Genomic DNA, 19,646 nt, shown 5'->3' with positions numbered 1-19,646 from the left:
AAAATATGGATGTACGACCGTACAAGGTGCTACTTTTAGCATGCGTGGTCAACTGTACCGCGGGCACGCCAACGCCACGACTTTGTTCAGTAGTCCAGTGGTCAGTGCACTGGGCTCCGAGTCGGACGACCTGGGTTCTAGTCCTGGCCGGGGCAAGGCGTTGTGCCCTTGAGACGTGCGGGGGAAAAAAAAATTCGAGCTCCGCTTTTAGGCTTGGCTAAATCTATATATTATTTCATGTAGTAACAGATGGAAGTAAGCACTCAAATACCAGGTCCTTAATCCTAATGGAGGAAACAAAGGCTTGGAAGCAAGCATTTGTTTCCTTGTAGATAGTACAACGTGACAAAAGTCCTCTGGATGCAGACGTAGTTTTGGGTATTTCTCGGTGTACCTGTTTTTCCAGTGATGTCCTAATCCTTATTTGGATGTGTTTGTAGACCGCTACTTATCTATGCAATTTGTGTTGCTCCTGATGTCATACTTATGCTATTTTCTTCTTACGTCTCCTCGTAGAGAACGTCATCAACACGGCGAAAAGTGGCTCAGTAACCGCAAATGATTTGGGAGTAAGTCAAATTCAAAAGGAACTGAAAAGACATCTGAGTACAAAGGTTGATGACAAGGAGAAGCTCAATGAACCGAGACGGCACAGTTTAGATTCTGCGAGACCATTAGCTGCCCCGGCATCCAGTCACATGGAAAGGCAGGATGTTCCTGATTTTGTGTCGTGTGATAAGGGTTTGACAAACGAGCAAACGGTGACATGGAAGCGTAGAGTGGAAAGTTGGCTTAGCAGGCCACACCCTTTAGGAGGCATGGATGGAGATTTTCAGAAGTCGACAATTCAATCCTCTTCCGCTCCTACTTATGTTCCTGGTCCCAGAGTAGTCCCAAATTTGCCTTTTCAGGATGTGCGTGCAAGATCAAGTGGTAATAACGAGGAACAGAGACTGTTGTCTGGGAAACAAGATGTGAATTTTAGAACTAGTGGAAATATGGAACAGCACAGAGTGTTTTCTGGACAACAAGACATCCCAATTGGAACACCCAACACAGAGAAACAGAAAGTAGCCCTTGGAAAGCAAGATGAATTTGAAAGACATGAAGGAAATGTAGAGAAAAATCAAGGTTTTCTCGGAGAGCATGCTGATGTCTCATTGCAACAGTTCAAACTGGATGACGTGGCTAAGAAAGACACAGTGTTACCTTCGCCAGCTCTTGTTGTGAGGAAAGAAAAACACAGGGAAGATCCGAGATTGAGGCGCTCTGTTGACGGTGAGCCAGCCACGTCATCTAGCAGAAGTGGCCATGGTGTGCCTTTTAATGCGCAAGCGTCGCTGCAAGCTCGGGGAGTGAAACCGAATTCTGCTCCAGTTGCATATACATCACCAATAACAGCTGCTAATCAACAGAACAAGTATCAAATCAATAGTGAATTTCTGAACGAGTTGTTGGTTAAGATAAAATTTCCAATGTCTGAGCAATCGAATACGAATTATCAATCGAACAGTGAGGTTTTAAGAAATTTTGTGGAAAAGGTGAAACAACAGAAACCTGAAGAATCAAGCCCAAACAGCGGATTTCTAAGAGAGCTGTTAAACAAGTTGAAATCACAGAAGCCTGAAGAATCAATGTCCACCATGATTGATGGTATAAGAAAAACCTTGGACATGATGAAGAATCAATTAGAGTCGCAGAGTGTGAAACGTCAGGCACAAGACGCTGCAAAGGGAGCAAAAACTGCTGGTACGTTGATGTCTTCAACGATTGATGAGAAGTCTATGAAGAGAAGCCGTAGTGGTGTGGGTTCAACAGAGATGAAAGGGGAAAGATCTCAAACATATCAAGGTAATGCATCAGTATTGTCCACACTATCATCTGGAGAGCGAAACTTCAAAAGTATCGAGAAGAGAAGAGAGGAAAAACAGACACCTGTTGTAAGGTCTGAAAAGAAAGCTTTGGGAGATTCTCCAACGAAGGGGTCAAAACAGCACAAAAGTACTCCTAAAGGTCCGGCAACACCAGCCAATAGTAAGCCGATCAAGGAGACTGCTGTACCAGAATTGTCTGAGGCCCCACCTCCGGCAATTCCATCTTGTGATGTCCTGACAAGACCACAATCAAATTCTGATGCGCCACCCAAAAAACCCAAGTTGACACTGATTCTTAAGAAGAGAGACTCCAGAGAGGTTTTTGCACAATCATCTGGTGATGAACATAATCAAACACCAGAGCCTAAGGTAACAAAACGGTCTGAGGAAACAGAGCACGAGGAAAAAGCTGATATCCAAGGGGACAGAAAGTCACCTGTATCCATGGATTTGAGTCCCCAATGCACCACACCAACAGGATCAGTTAGTCCTATAACTGTGGTTTCCTCCAAAGGACGTTACCACTCTGTAGGAACTCCAGCAAGTACTCCTTCAACAGTTCCGATTGCCATAGCGTCATCGAGTTTTCCATTCAATCCTCCCCTTCCTCAAGGGCCCTACAGGAGTACATTGAGCATGGGACCATGCACAAGCCAGCCAAATCCACCACCAGTTCATTCTGCACCATTTTCATCCCCTTTCCTACCTCAGTCAATTATTGGCACAAGTCCTCAACCAGCACTTCAGACTCCATCAGTCTCATCTGCGCCTCCTGGTGGAACCCTACCCTTTGGTTCTCCCCCTCCACCACCAGGCACAACGTTTGTGCCATACTCTCCCATCTCACCAACACCTATTTCTTCTTTACCCACTTCCCTACCACCTCGGCCTGCACCTAGCAGCTCATCGTTTCCACCTCTACCTTCGCATCCAACCATTCAGCACCATGAACAGCAGTGGACACCTCCTCTTCAACCCAATCAGAGGTTTGCCTTCCCTGCGAATATGCCACCTCCACCAGGCATTGCACCAATTTCTCCATCTGAGGTGCCACGGTGGCCTGCAAACACTCCTCATCCGAGGCTTGTTCTTCCACCACCATGTCTTCCACCAACAGCTGGTAGACCTCATCATGTTTTCCCACCAAGTGTGCCATTTCCGAGACCAGTGCCAGAGATGCCTCCTGTGCCACCTCAAAGATTTTCACAAATACCAGTTCAGAGGTTCAGTGTTCCTCCTCTACCTCCCACTGGGCCAGGACACCCTCATCGAGGTGGTCTTCCTGGAGCCCTACAAAAGATGCCTGTGCATCCCATGTATAGTGCAGGGCCTTCAGTGCCTCAGTTTCCACCACGACAACCAGGTCCTATTGGATTCTGGGTTGCTCCGATTAAAACTGGTTCTGCCCCCAGCGGAGGCGCTAAAGGCTATGCGAACGTAATGTTTCCACAATCTATAGAGCAAAGATATTCAAAGGAGTTGGCAACCACAATTACTAGAAAGGATGAAGACCCTAAAAAAGACGAGACAAGGCAAGGAAACAACAAGCATCTCGGTTTTGCAAAGTGGCAGAAAGGTGCTGAAGAGGGCCAAAATGAAAACGATTCAGATGATGTCAGAACGATGAACAAAGCACAGCACTCTAGCACTCAAATAGGAGACCAAACTGATGCTGCAACAAGCAACTCAGAGATGACAGTTTTCGACTCTTCAAAAGAGGACAGAGAGATAACAGGTAGCGAAAAAGACAAGAAAGAAATGCCTATGAAGGAGAACGTGACTGAAACCAGGCCAACCGAGGAGTCTATGGAAAGAGTGGACCAGAGTAGAGGAGAGACAGAAAAGGAAGGCACCGAGGCTGTAGAAACACTAGAGAAACCTACAGAATCAGCAATCAAATTGTTATTAATAAATGAAGCAGGAACGCAAGGCTTATCATCAGGGTTGGACCAAATGGATGTGACAGAGCCAAATGAATCACCCACGAAACTTTCGCAAACTCACGAGTCTATTTACAATGAAAAAAATCAAATTGTGGTTGAACCAGCAAGAGAAGGATGCAGTAATGTTTCAGGAAACCTTGACGATGTAGGTTTGATAGAAGATGACAATGTGGACGACGTACCAAAGGAAAGAAGCACTGAAGCTAAGGACCCTCCTCTGGCTGATGCCTCTGCGTGTCAAATCTCAATCTCTCAACTTTCAACAGAACCTTCAGGTGTTTTAAATAATAGGCACAGCGACATAGCAATCTCAGGAAGTAGTACAGACGTTTTGGGCAGTAAACCATCCAATAGTTTAACCACCACAACATATCACACTGCTGCAGAATACAAGGAATCCAAAACCCCTGTAACAGAACCTCCTGGAAGTATTGATGAACACAGTGATGTGTCCATCTCTGGAAACAGTTCTGACCTTTTTGACATCAACCATCCTTTGTGTTTGCCCACCACACCCTATCGAACTGAAGCAGAACGAAAGGGATCTAAAGCAGTCAGTAAGATCTTTGACATTCTTCGAAGGAATGCTCATGAGTCCAGATCTGGTGCAGAAAAGGCGATAGAGGAAGAGATGGAAGGAGATGTGGAGGAGGAAGGGGAAGAAGATGTGGAGGAGGAGGTGGAAGGAGAGGTGGAGGAGGAAGTGGAAGGAGAGGTGGAGGAGGAAGTGGAAGGAGAGGTGGAGGAGGAAGTGGAAGGAGAGGTGGAGGAGGAATTGGATGGAGATGTGGAGGAGGAAGTGGAAGGAGAGGTGGAGGAGGAATTGGATGGAGATGTGGAGGAGGAAGTGGAAGGAGATGTGGAGGAGGAAGTGGAAGGAGATGTGGAGGAGGAAGTGGAAGGAGAGGTGGAGGAGGAAGGGGAGTTGGAAGATGAGGTGGAAGGGTTTGAGCAGGAGATGGAGGAGGAGGCAGAAGGGGTGGAGGAGGAGGTAGAGAGGTTGGAGGAGGAGGTGGAAGGGAAGCAAGGGGAAGTGCAACAGGAAGCTGAAGAGGAGCTAGAGGATGTCGACATCTTTAGCAACCCTGATAATCCAGATCCTAGTGCCATGGTTGATGAATCGTATGTTCACGAAGAGGGTGAGTATAGATTGAGAGTCAAAAAGTCTCACCAAATAGAGGACTATTTTATCATAACCTACTGTATTGTTTACTCAATTGTTTACCAGTACAGTACTTAGGATTGAGTTTATTTTGATGAGGGATTGGTTTCACTTAAAGGTTTCGCAGAAGAGAGTAAACTGATATTTGGTGGAGAGGAGAGCTCCCCCAGGAAAAGAGCCATCCATTTGGAGAGTGGCTTACGTGTTGTTCAGCTCCTTGACTTAGGATCTTTTGAGACAAGCACTGAGGAAAGAGGCCCTGAAGAGTCTTCAACCCTTAATGCTAGCGAGACTAGAGCACATGGTGTCAGTAGCTTGCCGTCGCACCAAACAGCACAGGAAACGTTGCCTAAAGGGGAGAGTGAATACGACGATGTCAGTGATATATCTGATGAAGGAACCCCAGAAAGGGACCTTCCCGGTAAAGTATTCGAAAATTTAAAATTGATGTTAAAATGTGACATTATTTTCTTCACTGTGGAAAGAGGTCACTTAATTGATTTCTGTTACTGCTCTCAGTCTCGAAGATATTAGTTAGTTCAAAGAGAGAGTAATAAGGTTTGAAACATTCTGCCCTTTCGCTCCTTCAATTCGTTGAAATTGTTTCATTTTCAACCTGTCAAATTGTTGGAATTGCGGTCACCTAGCGTGTTATCATTGTGTTGTGTTCTTTGGTCAGAAACTTTAATTGCTCATTGCCACTCTCTTCCCAGGAGTATAAATGGGTATCGGCAAATAATTTTTCAAGGAAACCGTATGACCTACAATGGATTGGCATCTCATCCAGGGGGAGTCTCAATACTCCTGGTTACCTCATGCGTCAGAAACTATGGAACACCTTGGCTGCATGAGATACTTAGCTTAGGTGCAGACACAACTCGTTACTTAACTTTCTTAGTTCAGTGTGAAGAGCAGCGACCACGCACGGGACCCGGGCTAGCCCCTTTCCACCATCTAAGGGTAAAAATCTAAGAGGAAATAAAAAGATACGTAGAGATGGGGTTAGGAGGGGATGGCTGCCTCCAATAGACCAGAAACCGCGAACAAGCTTTTGCTGTTATTGGCCTTTAAGCCGTCAAGACCTGACCTTGACTCTGAGGCATGGTAACGTGAAAATAGCATTAGTCTGCCAGGAGTGTGACACATGTAAACAACTGATGATTCGTATGTTGTCCTTTTTGCGTCTACAGAGTATGGATCTTTCGATATTGAATTAAAACAGCGATGGTCATCGAAAGTAACTCGCAATACTGACAATCAAGCATCAACCAGTGTGCCAACCCAAACGCCTGAAGAGCTGATAACACCTAAACTAGAAGTGGTCCGAAATGAAGCAGATAGTTCCAGCGCCCTCATTGAACGACCCAAAGCGCGGAAAAGGTACGTGACGGTTCCAGCACAAAAAAGAAAGCTATGGAAAAGTTCAAGCGAAGATTATGACTCCTCTGAGTTGTCCTCTCCGACAAAGAGAAGCAAGAAGAGCGTACACGAAAGGAGAGGCCGCATGGCATCCCCCGGCTCCCATAGGGATGGTTCTCACAGAGATGGGCAGTTAAACGAAGAGCCATGCAGGCAACCAAAGGAGCGCGTATCCAACTTGTCGAGGCGCGAACTGCCTCCACGAATTGTGAGCGATTTGAAGGGTGGATTGAAGATCACCATTTTACAAGGTAACTAAATTTAGAATTTACAAGTTAGTACGCTTTAGGGAAGTGTACAAGGGTAGAGCAAGATAGGCGAGGAACTGCGAACAGAAGAAAACATTTTCATTGTTTTTCCATTTCCAGTCGTCAGTTGAAGATAGACAAGGATGCGATGAACCTGTTGATACGCATACTGTTTAAAATAGAAGTGTTTTTAAATTTTTAAATTTTTTTTTTAGGTTTGATATCAACTGGTCTCTTGTTTGTAATCATTACATATTCGTTTTGAGAATTGTCTCAATCAAACCAAAACACAAAACTGCTTGGATCGTTTGTCTTTTTTGAAATTCAAATATTACGTTTATCGAGACTTGAATCGGTTTCCTTTTCCCCCTCTTTTATGAGTGTATATATATCATCTTTTTGTAGTCAGTGACTGAGCTTAAAATTAGCATCGTGTGTATTGCATTTAGAGAAGCGTAGGCTACAGTATGTAATCGTGAACTGAATTTAGAACTCTGCGTCCAAACTAACTCCAAACTATATATTCGTTTACTTCTCTTTTACTTCTGACGTTTTCTTGTGAAACACATCGTACAGACAAAAAGAAGGTGTTTAGATAAACAGTGTAAAATTAAAATCTGGCCTGTTTACATTCCACAGACATACTATTTAAAACGTTATGCCCTCTAAGGAAATAACCAAGTGTTGAAACATTCTTTTCGTTAGATCCTTTAAAGATGGAAAAGAAAGAAGAAGAAGTGGAAGAGGAAGAGGCAGATCTGCTTGAAACAGAAGAAGCAGAAAAAGTGAGTCGCATTCAGACGGAAACAAATATATGTTGGCGTGTATTTTGTAGATCTTTCATGCAACCCTGTCAAGCGTGCTTAGATAACTTTCGTTGTGTGATCAAACTTCACCCAATCTGCAGAATCTGTTCCTTCTTTAATAAAAATACCCGAATAGTTGAAGAAACAACGCACCAAAGTTTTCTTTTTGGAATTCACTATTATGATCATGGTCACTAAAATTTGTTCCTGCAAAATACATAAATAGCTAGTTCGCTAAATATTACTTCCGCTAAGTGTTCTTCATGCTACAATGTACTAGAAACCCCAAAGGCCTGTTACAAGTAAGTTCTAATCCGTATCTTGCCTTGCCAACAAAGAAACGACCACTAACTGACATGGAGTACAGTGACCTTGAAGACATAAGTCCAGGTGAGCTCAGTTCTGATTTTGAGAGCTGGCCAACCACTCCAGACACACCTGAAACGGCCACTCCAGCCATGGACTTTACTCACCCGAGTCTGGGATTCTGGGCTGCACCACTGAAATCAAATGAAGTTTCCAAACCAGCTGGAGCTGTCGTTAGCGATGAACATCAGCAGGTGTCCGATTTACAGATGTTGTCGCCAACTTTATCTCCACCGGCATACCTTGAAGAGCACCCTCTTGTAGGGGTGGAACAAAGCCAAGTACCGTATGCTTTTGGAGAGGAAAAGATTCAGGATGTCGTTCAAGAACCTTGTATATCACGATCATCTTGGCCAGGTTAGTGTCTTAGTTATATTAATGTTCAGACTTATAATTAGTTTTACAAGAGTGAAAACTCATGGTTAATAGTATTAGAGGGAAGGTACCGTAAATTGAAGGTAGCCACAGAGGAGGGTAGGAATCACCTTAGCAACCTAGAGGTCATCGAGCGATAGCGCTTCTTTCTGTCGACTCAACACCGACGTACCGGTTTATGGAATAACTGCTCACCTCGAAATGTGGTAGGGAGGGAGAGAGAGAGAGAGAGAGAGAGGTAAACAAAGGAAGCAAAGAACCCAAGGAAATTGAATAACCGCATCTGGAAGCCCCCTCGTCACAGTAGGAAAAGCGTCGCATTGACTTGTATGACGTGTACATGAAGCCTCATTGAATAATATTATAGCGTGCCACTTCTGGAGAAAGTGCTCATAAGTCGTGTTATTGGAAGATCCACGACTTGAGACAGAGGAAGCAAAATTAAGCTTCGTTGCGTTTGCTTTTTAGTTGAGGGTTTCTTCTGCCAAACTACGACCTCTGAGGAACGTGACTTGGGATTGGGAAGTCTGGGTCCGACAGAGCTGGTGGTGCCCAGAGTTCACAAAGAATCTTTGTCGTTGGATGACAGCACTGGTCATTATATCTCACAGTCTGCACACGAAAGTGATGAGGACATTGCAAGGTTTGTTGACCAATGGTTTTATTTTGATAGATGAACCATTCTCTTTTTACTTAGGGAATAGGACTGATAATGACTGGGCGTCGTTTGGATTTTTCAAAGGGAAACGGAAGGGGTTCACATTCACAAATGTCCGTGCACCATTTACCAGTTATAGGTTAAGATGTGTGAATGGATTCCACGTTCAGAATTTACCTGACGATTAACTCGAAGTTCCTGGAACGCCTACGACATCTTTTACAGAGTAGCTCTCAATGTATAACTTAAGAAACAAAATAGTGTCCACGCTGGCCTGTCAGCCTTCTACTTTCAGAAATGTTGTTCTCCTTGTTTTATTTCAAGGTATGGTCAAGAGCTTCCTCAGTCTGAAGTGTTTGAATATGGCCATGGACTCCCTGATCATCAACACCAACATTACAAGTCACACAGGGATAGCGCCCAAAAACCACCTAGAGGAACACAGAAGGTAGTCGAATTAAGTTACTCGGCCACATTTGCTTTATAGTCTCGAAAAGATGCAGTTTTGCAACAAAACGATAAGTGATTAGCATTACTGGATACAATTAAGTTTGGCCTGTTTTTTCTCGATAAAAATAACCTTTCAGAAATATTTTTTACTGTCCATACGGTGTAATTTTTTTTTACCTGAATGATTATTTTCTGATAGGAAGGAAAGCATCGCACAACAATTCGCGAGAATAGATATCCGTGGAAGAGCCGTGAAGAGGTCAAACACAGCCAGGGAACGTCACACAGCCAGGGAACTTCAGTTGGGGGAGAAGGCAGGTGTTGTATTCACTTGGTTAGGGATACATCTGAATCAGCTACTTTCAGCAATGCTCGTTCACAATCTTAACCAAACACTCAACCTTTACACTCCCAAGATCAAAAGATCGGTTCTCTTTACAGTTTCCCTTATTTCCCTTCAGTTTTCGCTCGGAGAATTTGGCGTTAAATCAAACAGCATACCTAAGTCAATAAGTTCCCTTTTTGCAATCACCTCTCTACTGGACAATATGTTGATATTGTAGGGAGACGTTCCTTATTAGTTACTCTTGGGAGTGAAAGGGTTAACGTTTGTGTCACCTCTGTGTCATTAGTCATCGGGGGTTGATGATCTGTCGAAGGACTTAGTACGTAGGCACAGACGGAGAGAAGTTGGGCTCGAGGATCTACTGTTTACCCTTCTTCTCCTGTGATTGGTGGTTCAGTTCATCCATACTGGCTGGCTAGCTAGGTTCCCGAGTTTTGACAATTGCGTGCTCGGCCTTGGAAAGGAATCAGCGCGCCACTGAAAGGACAAATATTCTCCTGAGAGATATTTTCAAAGAGATTGTGAACAGTTGAGAGTAGCTGTCAATGATGTGTTTTTATCCTTGAATTTATCTTTTTTTCCGAACAATAATGAAATTAATTAGGATTGGTTTCACTTCTGCATCTGACTGGTTGAAAAGCTAGGGTGTGGTCTCGTTACTGATAACAAAGCGCATTGAAGCAGAACCAAAGCAGTTCTAGATTACTTTCCATAGTCAATCGAAAAGTGCTATAGCGCCGTGGACAAATTTTAATAAACTCCAGCAAGAGGTGTCATTCCCATGATTTTCGTTTGAGGGCATAGAAGTGAAATCAGAAAGGCATGGTCTCCTTATCATCTGAGGGAAATTAGGGAATGAAATTACAAAATATACATATATATATATATATTTTTGAATTGCTTGGATTCTTTCTGGTGGTTTAGATTCCAAGTTAGTAAGTCAAAGCGCCACTGGAAAAAATACTGGTTGTGATGAAGACAGCCCTGACAAGAGACCTAAGGTGGTTCAAGATGCAGAAACTGCTAATCACGGTAAATCTGGCGGGATTGAAAAGCCAGAAAAATGGGACATATATGTTTTTGCGTGGATGAATAAAGTGCAGCTTGAAAACTGGGTACGAAGGCAGAACCACGGGGCTAAACTGGCCACCATTGGAACGGACCAAACTTGCACTGTTGAAATTACCCCAGAATCTAAACGCAGATCTTCAGAACGTTTATATCGTCGAGCCAAGAAGCGATTGAGGCGATTATGTCAAAGCTCAAGGCCGTGTACAGAGGACGCAGATACTCCAGAACCTGCATTTGATGACGTTAACGCGGAGACGCAGTGTGAAAGTTTTACTCCTTTTCATAAAGAAGCAAGTTCCAGTTCTGTTTCTGTTTCAAAGGAAGATGGGAATGTTGAGAGATGTTCTGTACAAAGCGCGCATGTTAATCACTCGGTATCACCTTGCACTCCGGTTGAAAATTTTGCACAAAAGCACATTGATGTTAATGTTGAATGCGATTATTCTGTTCATCCCAAGACGGATGATCTGTTGTGTGATAAAGAAGTTTCAATTATTTTCGAAAAAGGTTTGGTTACAGAGGTGGAAGGAGTTACTGGAAACAACGATGATCCAAATCATCCAGAGACCAGCTGTTCACATGTTCACCTGGGTAAAGATTCGTCTGAAGAAGAGGAAGAACACGACGATGTGTCGTTGGGGGATCAGGGAAACGAGTGTGGGAGAGATGGCGTACAAAGAGGGCCAGTAGCTGGCGCAGAGAGTGATTCATTCATTCATAAAGAGGATGCAGTAATTAAGAGTTTTCCAACCAAAGTGTTCGATTCTAGTGAGGATAAAGAGCATCAACCGCTCGACATAGATATGCATGATATTGCAGATGATGTAGTGTTACACCATGCTGTTTCTGAGGGGAATCGTGAAGCAAAAGACAGACAGGCAAACCTGTGTGTAACTGCTGATATGAAGAATGTGAACGAGTTAAAGTCGATCGGAGATTTTTCTTTGGATTTGAATTCACAACATGAAAAAGACACAAGCGATACGCCGCAGAACGTCAAGGAGGTTACTGAAGATGTCGAGGTGAATCAAAGTACAGCCGACGAAGCTGTGGTTGTGAGGAGTGGATCTGTAATCTTCGAAGACCAAAAACCAAGTTTAGCAGGACAGAGTACCCCAGATGTTGAAAATAACTCTCGTGAGGAAGGTAGTCTTGGTCATGAAACTCCGAAGTGTCCTAATGAAGGCGAAACAGGAGAAGAAAAGATGCTCGCAGAGCCTGACTTAGGTCCTGATGGATGTGGAGGAAGAGGAGAAGGAGAAGGAGAAGGAGAAAAACGGGCAGGTATTAAGATTTCCGATCCTAAAACTAGGAAGGAGAATCACATGAATGAAGCTCCTGTTGAAACCTTGGCAGCAGAAGAGAAGACAGATGGCTCAGGTCACGAGAGGACAGCCTCCACTGTTGCCAATGCATTGCCAATTGAGGCTTCAATCGGTATAAGTTCAGATCAGCTCAACAAAGCCCACAAAACCCCTTCAACGACTGCTGGTGCTGCTGCTGCTGGTGTGTTGACGTCTTGTGATCCTGGTGTGCTAAAACTAGTTCCAGGTACAGTGCCCTCAGCTCTGGAACCTCTTCCCCAAACCCACATTCCACACTTTCTTCTCCCTCCTCTTCCTCTTCGTCCTTCGCTCCCGAGGAATGTTGCATGTAGCTCTGTTAATAGTTGTCCTCCTGGTTCAGAACTTCTGTCTCCGACAGAGGCAAGTGGCAATTCAACAATATTTCCATCGGATTCAGAAGTCGCCAATAAAGATGAAGATGATGAAGATAGGCGACCACCCAAGAGTGTAATGGATCATTCGGTGGTTTCGGCTTTGGTGCAGTTTTACACCGAAAGCAATAACGTAAACGGCAACAGAAACTGTGATCTGAAAGAGAAGGAAGATAATGCCAAAACGAACTCTTGTGTCTGCATTTCGACAAGTATGGAATCAGTGCAAAAGAGCGGCAGAAAACATGAAGAAACAAGTGATATGGAAATAGACTCTGATAACGAAAGATCCGAAAGCTCTGACGGATATTCAATTCAAATCGATAACACAAACGGAAGCAGAAACAGTGATTTGAAAGAGAAGAAAGATGATGCTGAAACAAACTCTTGTGTCTGCATTTCGACAAGTATGGAATCAGCACAAAAGGGCGGCAGAAAACATGAAGAAACAAGTGATATGGAAATAGACTCTGATCAAGAAAAATCCGAAAGCTCTGACGGATATTCAATTCAAATCAATAACACAAACGGCAACAGAAACAGTGATCTGAAAGAGAAGGAAAATGATGCCAAAACGAACTCTGGTGTCTGCATTTCAACTCGTATGGAATCAGTGCAAAAGAGCGGCAGAAAACATGAAGAAACAAGTGATATGGAAATAGACTCTGACCAGGAAAGAAATGCCACCATTATGGTTATTGAAAGCTCTAACGGATATTCAATTCAGGATAAGCCGGCCAAGTTGGATTCTGCTGACACTGTAAACCAACAAAGCTTAGCAGCTGGTGTTCAATTGCATGCTGAAGACGATAAGGTATCGGTGGGGAAATCTTTAGATGTATCAGCAGCGAAGAATCCTGATGTTGATGCAAACCTACTCGATGATCAGGAACTCTTGAACAATGACGCCCTCAAGGAGATTCCAGGTTGTTCTGGTAACGAACGACAAGAAACGCTTTCATGCGTCTCTCGAAATGATCTAGGAGTAGGAAAAATTGATATGGAAGTGGATGTGGAGTCATTGCTGAAGTGTTCATCAGTCACTTCCAACAAATCAAGTGGAGATAGTCCTGACGTTATCCCCAATAATAATTTGGTGGAAAATCCTAAAGGTACATCAGGGAGATCGCAAGCAGAAAATCTTGATTTTGCGAAGGATGAAGTGCGTGTACAGGAAGGCATAATTGGTATTAAAGGAAAAACGAGGAAGAATGTTACAGATGAAAATTATCAGGAGAATCCCATTGTCTCTGTTTACAAACCACGAGCAGAAGAACCAGCAAACTTGGAGGAAGACTTATCTGAAGAGCAACTATTGAGCCCCATTGATCCGCTCTTCATGGCGAGTGCTGAGCAGACCATTTTCAGCTCAATAGGTGGCTTAAGAAACCTGTTAGGGCAATCGTCAACGTTTGATCGCATCGCAGAGGAAACCATTGCCTCAACTGTGTCTTCGTTGGAGGATATTCTTCGTCAAGCAAATTGCAGCTACTTGGAGCTGAGCAGCTGCCCCTCTGACAGCGGTGTGTCTGTGGGGGAGGAAGCTTCGGGTCCTTCCAGAGTATTCAACTTTAACAATATTACGCATTTAGCGAACCCTCCACAGGAAAAGGATTGCAGAACGGGGTCGTTGGATGGGCAGTCTCCAAGTGGAGTAGGGCAGCCAGAGTGGCTGTCTACAAATGAAAAGAGTGATGCACGTTGTTACCTCGGTAGAGGTATGTTTGTTTGTTCAAACTGACTAGTGAAATGCATGTGCTTAGTATTTTGTAGGCACATAGCGTTTTGTATCATCTCGAAAAGTAGTTTGTTATTCGGGGGGGGAGGGGCTTTTATGCTTATTAGTTTCCCACACCGAACGAAATCCCTCTCTGTTTTCTGAGCGCTCTAGTTGAACGTTAACTTTATTTATTTATAAATACTGAGCTGAGGTAGTGATAATTTTTAGACATATCAAATCTATGGGTGCAGAAATGGCGCAATTTTGAGAGCGGTGCCCTCCCAACACTGAGAACCAGAATCGACTCCTCAACGCCAGTCAACTTTCCGTTCCTCTGTGAAAATCATGTTATAGTGTGTTGTTGTACTTTCTTTTAGTATCAGGGAAGCCTTCTATTCAGAAGAGAAGTCAAAAGCCAGGTGTTAACAGGAAGTTCCAGTTCTTTGTGTATTCACCAGACGTTGACAGGGAGTGTGAAGCGTTGAAGGTATGTTGTATGTTGTATGTTGTATGTTGTGCCATTTTCTTAGAAAGGAGTCACAGTTAAAGAAAGATCTTTCGGGGTGTCACGTTTGTGAATCAAAGATTAGTCCCCAACAATGAAGCGAACGGCAGACCTTCGCTTTTAGCGGTTTGAAGCTTTAACGCTCTAGAAATCAATGTCCCTTTACTGAGACAGTTTGTACAGGTTTTAACCAACGCACATATCAAACCGCGGTATCCTCGTTACTTTGCATGATATCGCCATTCACTTTATGATAACAATAGTACACTGTTGCTCAATTGTTTAAGGTTGCAATACTGTATGTTTGTTCTTTTGTAAGAACTACATGTTGAGAGCAGGTGGAACACTTGTGGATGTCAGGAACTCCAAATATTTGGAGGAAAATACACGAGAGCTGAAAGTGTTCATCAGAAAAAAACACTTGCCATCTGTTCACAGGTAAATAAAGGAACTGAAGATAAGTATGGTTTTGTCTCACCTAGTCTACTATTTTTCTTCTGCTTTTTGGGGGCACGGTGGCTCCTCTCCAAGATAGAGGGTGCGACTCACTTAGCCGGAGTGCTGAAAGAGACGCTGCTTCTGTCTTTTATTTTTTCTCCTTTGGGGAAGAAATAGTTGGTGTTTGGCACGGCTAAATCTGTTTTCGGAGCGTGTTATTCCCAGAATTTTTCCCGAGTGAATGTCTCTGTGACAAGTGGTTAATGGGCTATGTTATCATCCTCTTCCTGTGTTTTGTACTCACTGTAAAATTGCCGATATTCCTTAAGATTTCTCAATATTTACCTCTTTGTCACCAGGTTGGCCAACTTGTACCGACTGAAGATGTCACCACTTGTCAAGTTCTCCCTGTTTAATACTCTAACAGGTATGCGAAACATTCATCATCCTCACCGTTAGACTGCTATTAACTTCACTGCAAAAAAGGGACGTCACAAAAATTTAGTTGATTAGTTTAGTTGAGTGGAGTTGACGTCGTCTTTCTTTGTAGACGTGACAGAAGGAAGCCGTTTTTACGAGAACATCTTTGTTTCGGGTGGTGCCTTGCTGGCCGATGACAACTTTCTGAAGACAATTCAACTTGGTGAGTCTATGGACAGTCTGCATCTGCATGCGAGAGGGGGGAAAGGAAGGTTGAGGGGCGTGAAAGAGTGAAAGGTGAGACGGTTTTGGGGGGGAGTGAGAGGGGGAAGAGGAGGGAGGGGTGAGCGGAGTGAAAGAGTGAAAGGTAAGATGGGGGGGTAGGGGATTGGGTGGGAGCGACAGGGTGAGGGGTTACATATAGATGCGGCACCTCTTAGGGATACTTATGTCCTCTGGCCCAGTCTTAAATGTTCACTTGTACCACAAGCGTTAAATGGTCCCAGTACAGTCCTGGTTTGAATTTATTCAGCCCTGTGTTGATCGTGTTTCAGCAGCCGGAAGTTTCTCTCGCTCGCTGCCTGACTATTAAGCCGTATCGTTCTTGCTTTACTTTCGTCTCGTAGATCACCTTGATGCTCTGTTACGCTACCTAAAGGAACAAAGCCTAGTTCATCAGAAGTTCGTCTGGGTCTTGAACATCAGCCGAAATGGCTACAAGAAACTTTCTCTGAACAGGTGAGTCAGTTTTGGCTTCGTCAATTTTTTATCGTTATTCAGAAAACCTGTCATCGCGTTGGCTCCGCTCAATCCCTGCGTTTTTTTGTTTTTTTTGTTTTGGTTTAATTTGCTACAGGCCACTGACGAGAAGAGACTCCAGAGTTCTGGTAAGTTCACTCTTGGTTCAATTTAGTTCGCGTAGTCGGCGCTTTTGCATGCATTTTGAAGTGTTATGCTCTGCTTATCTTATAAGCCAATAAGCTCTCGCCAAACGGACAGATTAACCTCTGTTCTGGTTTTTTGTTTTGTTTGTTAGTTTTTTTTTATGTGTTACTTGGCGTGCAGCTTCATTATCAAAATAGCAAAAGGGTGCTAATGAAATAATCGGTAACGTTCATCGTAGCTCGCCAAAAAACTTTACTCTCTCAATTTTGTAAAGACATGCGCGAGAGATAATGCGACGAGTGAGAGGTAATTCGCGTATAATTTCAAGGGCGTGGGATTTATCTTGATGTGTGCACTTGAATACACATCGATTCGAGACCTTACTTGGAATAGTTACATGACTGAAGAAGATATGTATAATTTGAAGATTCTATATTCTCCCCAACCCCCTATCCTTTCCACTGTTAATTGAATTCAACGTATTTCCCCTAGAATCTTCTACGCGATTACAAGAACGAAGGTTTTGTTACAGTTCTTCAAAAGGTGAGAGGATTTGCGGTTATTGTCGAAAGCTGCATATCCATTGGCAACATTCCTAGAAATTATGGAAAATTGTTGGAGAAATTTGACGAGTTTCCCTTGAAATGTCCGATACCGATAGTATTTGAACAAGGATATTCGTAAACGGAAAGATCTTGTGAAATGCGACTTTGGCAAGTTTACCTTGAGAATTGTCGAAAAGAAATTTCGTTTTTTTGTTTTACGTAGCAGTCAACATGATTCGCCAAATAAAGCTCGCTTTTGTTCCTAACTACTACAGTGGGAATTTTGTTAAATTTCAATGCTGAACATATCAATTTTTCGAACCAATTTGATTTCAAAATGCTTTTGTTTTGTTCTTCTCGACCAGGGTTACGTAACAGAAGGCATTCCGTCTTCCCAGCGCTATTTACAGACCTCGCTCAAGCTACAAATTGAACTTGTGTCTGTCTACAGACACGTGATTCTGTTGTCAGGTGCGTCAGTAGAAATCTTTTGCCTATGATATTTTAAAGAAGGGTGTTATTCGTTTTTACGAGCGTGGTTCAAATAAAAAGTCATTGTCCTCCTTATCGAAATCGAAACCGAAATACCATCAGAAAATCCATACCATCCAGATTTTGCGCCCCGATGTTTAACCACTGAGCAACAGCTATGGTAAGCCAGGACAGTAGTACCGGTTTTGTACCTCTATTACGAATTTGAAAGATTCGAACCACCCAGACTCAAGCCGAACTGCAGCACAGAACAATGAGAAGTGATTTGTATTTCCGTTGGATTTAAAGTTCGTGTTTATTTTTCCTCTAAGTATGCTCCAATGTTACGAGCACAAAAGAGGGAATGTCCCTTCCTCAACATGAAAAATAATGGCTTATGTTTCGTTAAAATCAGTGTTTCTCTTGATCACAGATATGGACAAGAACAGAATGGAAGTACCGTGGTTCTTTGAGCGAGGGGTGAGCTTATCAGCCAGTGCAGATTAAATTTTTCCTATTCTTAGGGGCCATTAGAATCTATTTTAGCTGTGCTCTTCCTCATTCGAAAGATATAATTTTTTCGTTTATTTCCTCTTTTAGATTGGGGTTATGAATGTTAAAGAGTTTTTGACGTCATTTGCGGGGTAAGGAGTTTGAACAGACGCATACATACGCTCGCACGTGTGCACGCAATTACGCACGCACGTGCGTATGCTTCTACACGTGTGCACGTTTTCACATACGCATATACGCTCGTATACTCATACGTTTATGCATGTAAAAGTAAATAACAGGATCTCGAAATTACTCCAAATATTTGGAAGCCGCTTTTTTAATATTTATCTTTTATTTTCTTTATTATAGGGAAAGGGAAGCAACAAACCTGATCCTAAAACAGCCGAATCCTGAAAGTATGTGCAAGGAAACTACGGCAGTGGTATATTGTTCCACTCCCGAAGGTGCGTTAGCTTGCTGCAATACGCGCGTGCCAGCTGTTTGTCTCATTCTTTGCTTGTTGCAGTCACAACTACGATTTCGTTATTATCCAATGGGAGTTGCACACGTGTTTTCTGCTTCATTTTCTCTTTATAGATGAAACGTCTCTCCAAACACCGCTGGGAACTCCAATGTCAGACTCCTCAACTGATTTTCCATATATGGAGACACAGGCTCGTGAACCACCGCGCTCGACTGGCACCCCCCGAAAGCGAGCCGTACGCTCGCGGAGCTGGGATGCAGGTTCCATGACCCACACTCGGCTCCAGATTCTCTCATGCGTGAGAACTGTGCGTGACAGTATTCGTAGTCAGATTAGTAATAGTACTCCTTCAAGTCCTGTAGGTCGGTCCATGTGACGACACGTGTAGACACCTTGTGTAAGAGGTGGGAAGGAAGGGTGGGGCTTCTTTTTCCTTTGCGTTCCAAGTCGATTTGCTTCTGTGACATCCTCCTCTTCGGAAGTTGTCCTTTCCATTTTCGTACTAAATTTTGTTTTAGATTGTTGCGTTCTACAACGTTTTTCAGGCGCCATAGTAGATTTAGAACTAAATGTTTAACCTTGGTTTGGTTCTGCAGTGACTATGAGAAACTTCATTTTTTAATTTTTATTTAAGGGAGGGGGGGGGGGGTTTGAAACAATCAATGTTATTTTAATATATACTTCTGTGTACAGATTTTTGTACTCTCTCAGAGGAAAAGTTTATAATTTGTTTTGTAATGAAATGTGGAAATGTTTGTAAACCTTCCGAGAAATCTTGCAAAGATTCGGAAGCACTCGAGCGAAATTAATCGAAATAGCATTTAAACCTATCTAAACTCGATTACTTTGGCTTGAGTTCCACATTTTAAGTAAATTTTCGCTTGCTTCACTTTTGTTCAGCAAACGTTTTTAAAGGATTTTTACATCTTTGATTACCGAAGCTATGGTGGGTTGGCATAGTTACCAGTTTAAATTAAAATTTGTAAATAGAATTATCCTTGGTATAAATGTTTTGTTTTTTTTTTGTCATATAAAGAAGAGATGTATTAAGTTTTCAGAGATTTAGCAAAGAGCGCGAATCTTAGCTATTTACTCAAGTGATTCCAAAGCCGCGCTAGCGTAGTTACAATCGCGCTTCACTTCAAATTTGAGAATGACTTAATATTAATTTGAGGAGAGGGCTGATATTCTGGCCATGTAAAAATTTATTTCAAATAAAGAGGCGTTTATTGTTGTTGTTTCTTTTCA

The 19,646-nt window shown here is 43.0% G+C and overlaps 1 protein-coding gene across 1 annotated transcript in view; it reads left to right on the top strand.

Moving 5' to 3' along the window:
• The window catches only part of LOC131773850 (uncharacterized), a 26,863-nt gene extending 7,217 nt beyond the window's left edge, over positions 1-19,646 (top strand). The window contains exons 14-34 of the mRNA XM_059089807.2: positions 517-4,956; positions 5,098-5,400; positions 6,170-6,649; positions 7,352-7,431; positions 7,791-8,175; positions 8,662-8,836; positions 9,176-9,299; positions 9,501-9,615; positions 10,572-14,153; positions 14,533-14,642; positions 14,980-15,098; positions 15,458-15,525; positions 15,649-15,741; positions 16,145-16,256; positions 16,375-16,405; positions 16,896-16,946; positions 17,314-17,419; positions 17,853-17,899; positions 18,020-18,063; positions 18,284-18,378; positions 18,512-19,646. Of these exons, the coding sequence (XP_058945790.2) occupies positions 517-4,956; positions 5,098-5,400; positions 6,170-6,649; positions 7,352-7,431; positions 7,791-8,175; positions 8,662-8,836; positions 9,176-9,299; positions 9,501-9,615; positions 10,572-14,153; positions 14,533-14,642; positions 14,980-15,098; positions 15,458-15,525; positions 15,649-15,741; positions 16,145-16,256; positions 16,375-16,405; positions 16,896-16,946; positions 17,314-17,419; positions 17,853-17,899; positions 18,020-18,063; positions 18,284-18,378; positions 18,512-18,774 (10,823 nt within the window). The 3' untranslated portion in view covers positions 18,775-19,646. The remainder of the gene's footprint in view (positions 1-516; positions 4,957-5,097; positions 5,401-6,169; positions 6,650-7,351; positions 7,432-7,790; positions 8,176-8,661; positions 8,837-9,175; positions 9,300-9,500; positions 9,616-10,571; positions 14,154-14,532; positions 14,643-14,979; positions 15,099-15,457; positions 15,526-15,648; positions 15,742-16,144; positions 16,257-16,374; positions 16,406-16,895; positions 16,947-17,313; positions 17,420-17,852; positions 17,900-18,019; positions 18,064-18,283; positions 18,379-18,511) is intronic.

This window comes from Pocillopora verrucosa, chromosome 14, assembly GCF_036669915.1.
Source record: "Pocillopora verrucosa isolate sample1 chromosome 14, ASM3666991v2, whole genome shotgun sequence".
Lineage (NCBI taxonomy): Eukaryota > Metazoa > Cnidaria > Anthozoa > Scleractinia > Pocilloporidae > Pocillopora > Pocillopora verrucosa.
Note: the sequence above shows the minus strand (reverse complement) of the source record. Positions and strands in the feature narration are given on the sequence as shown.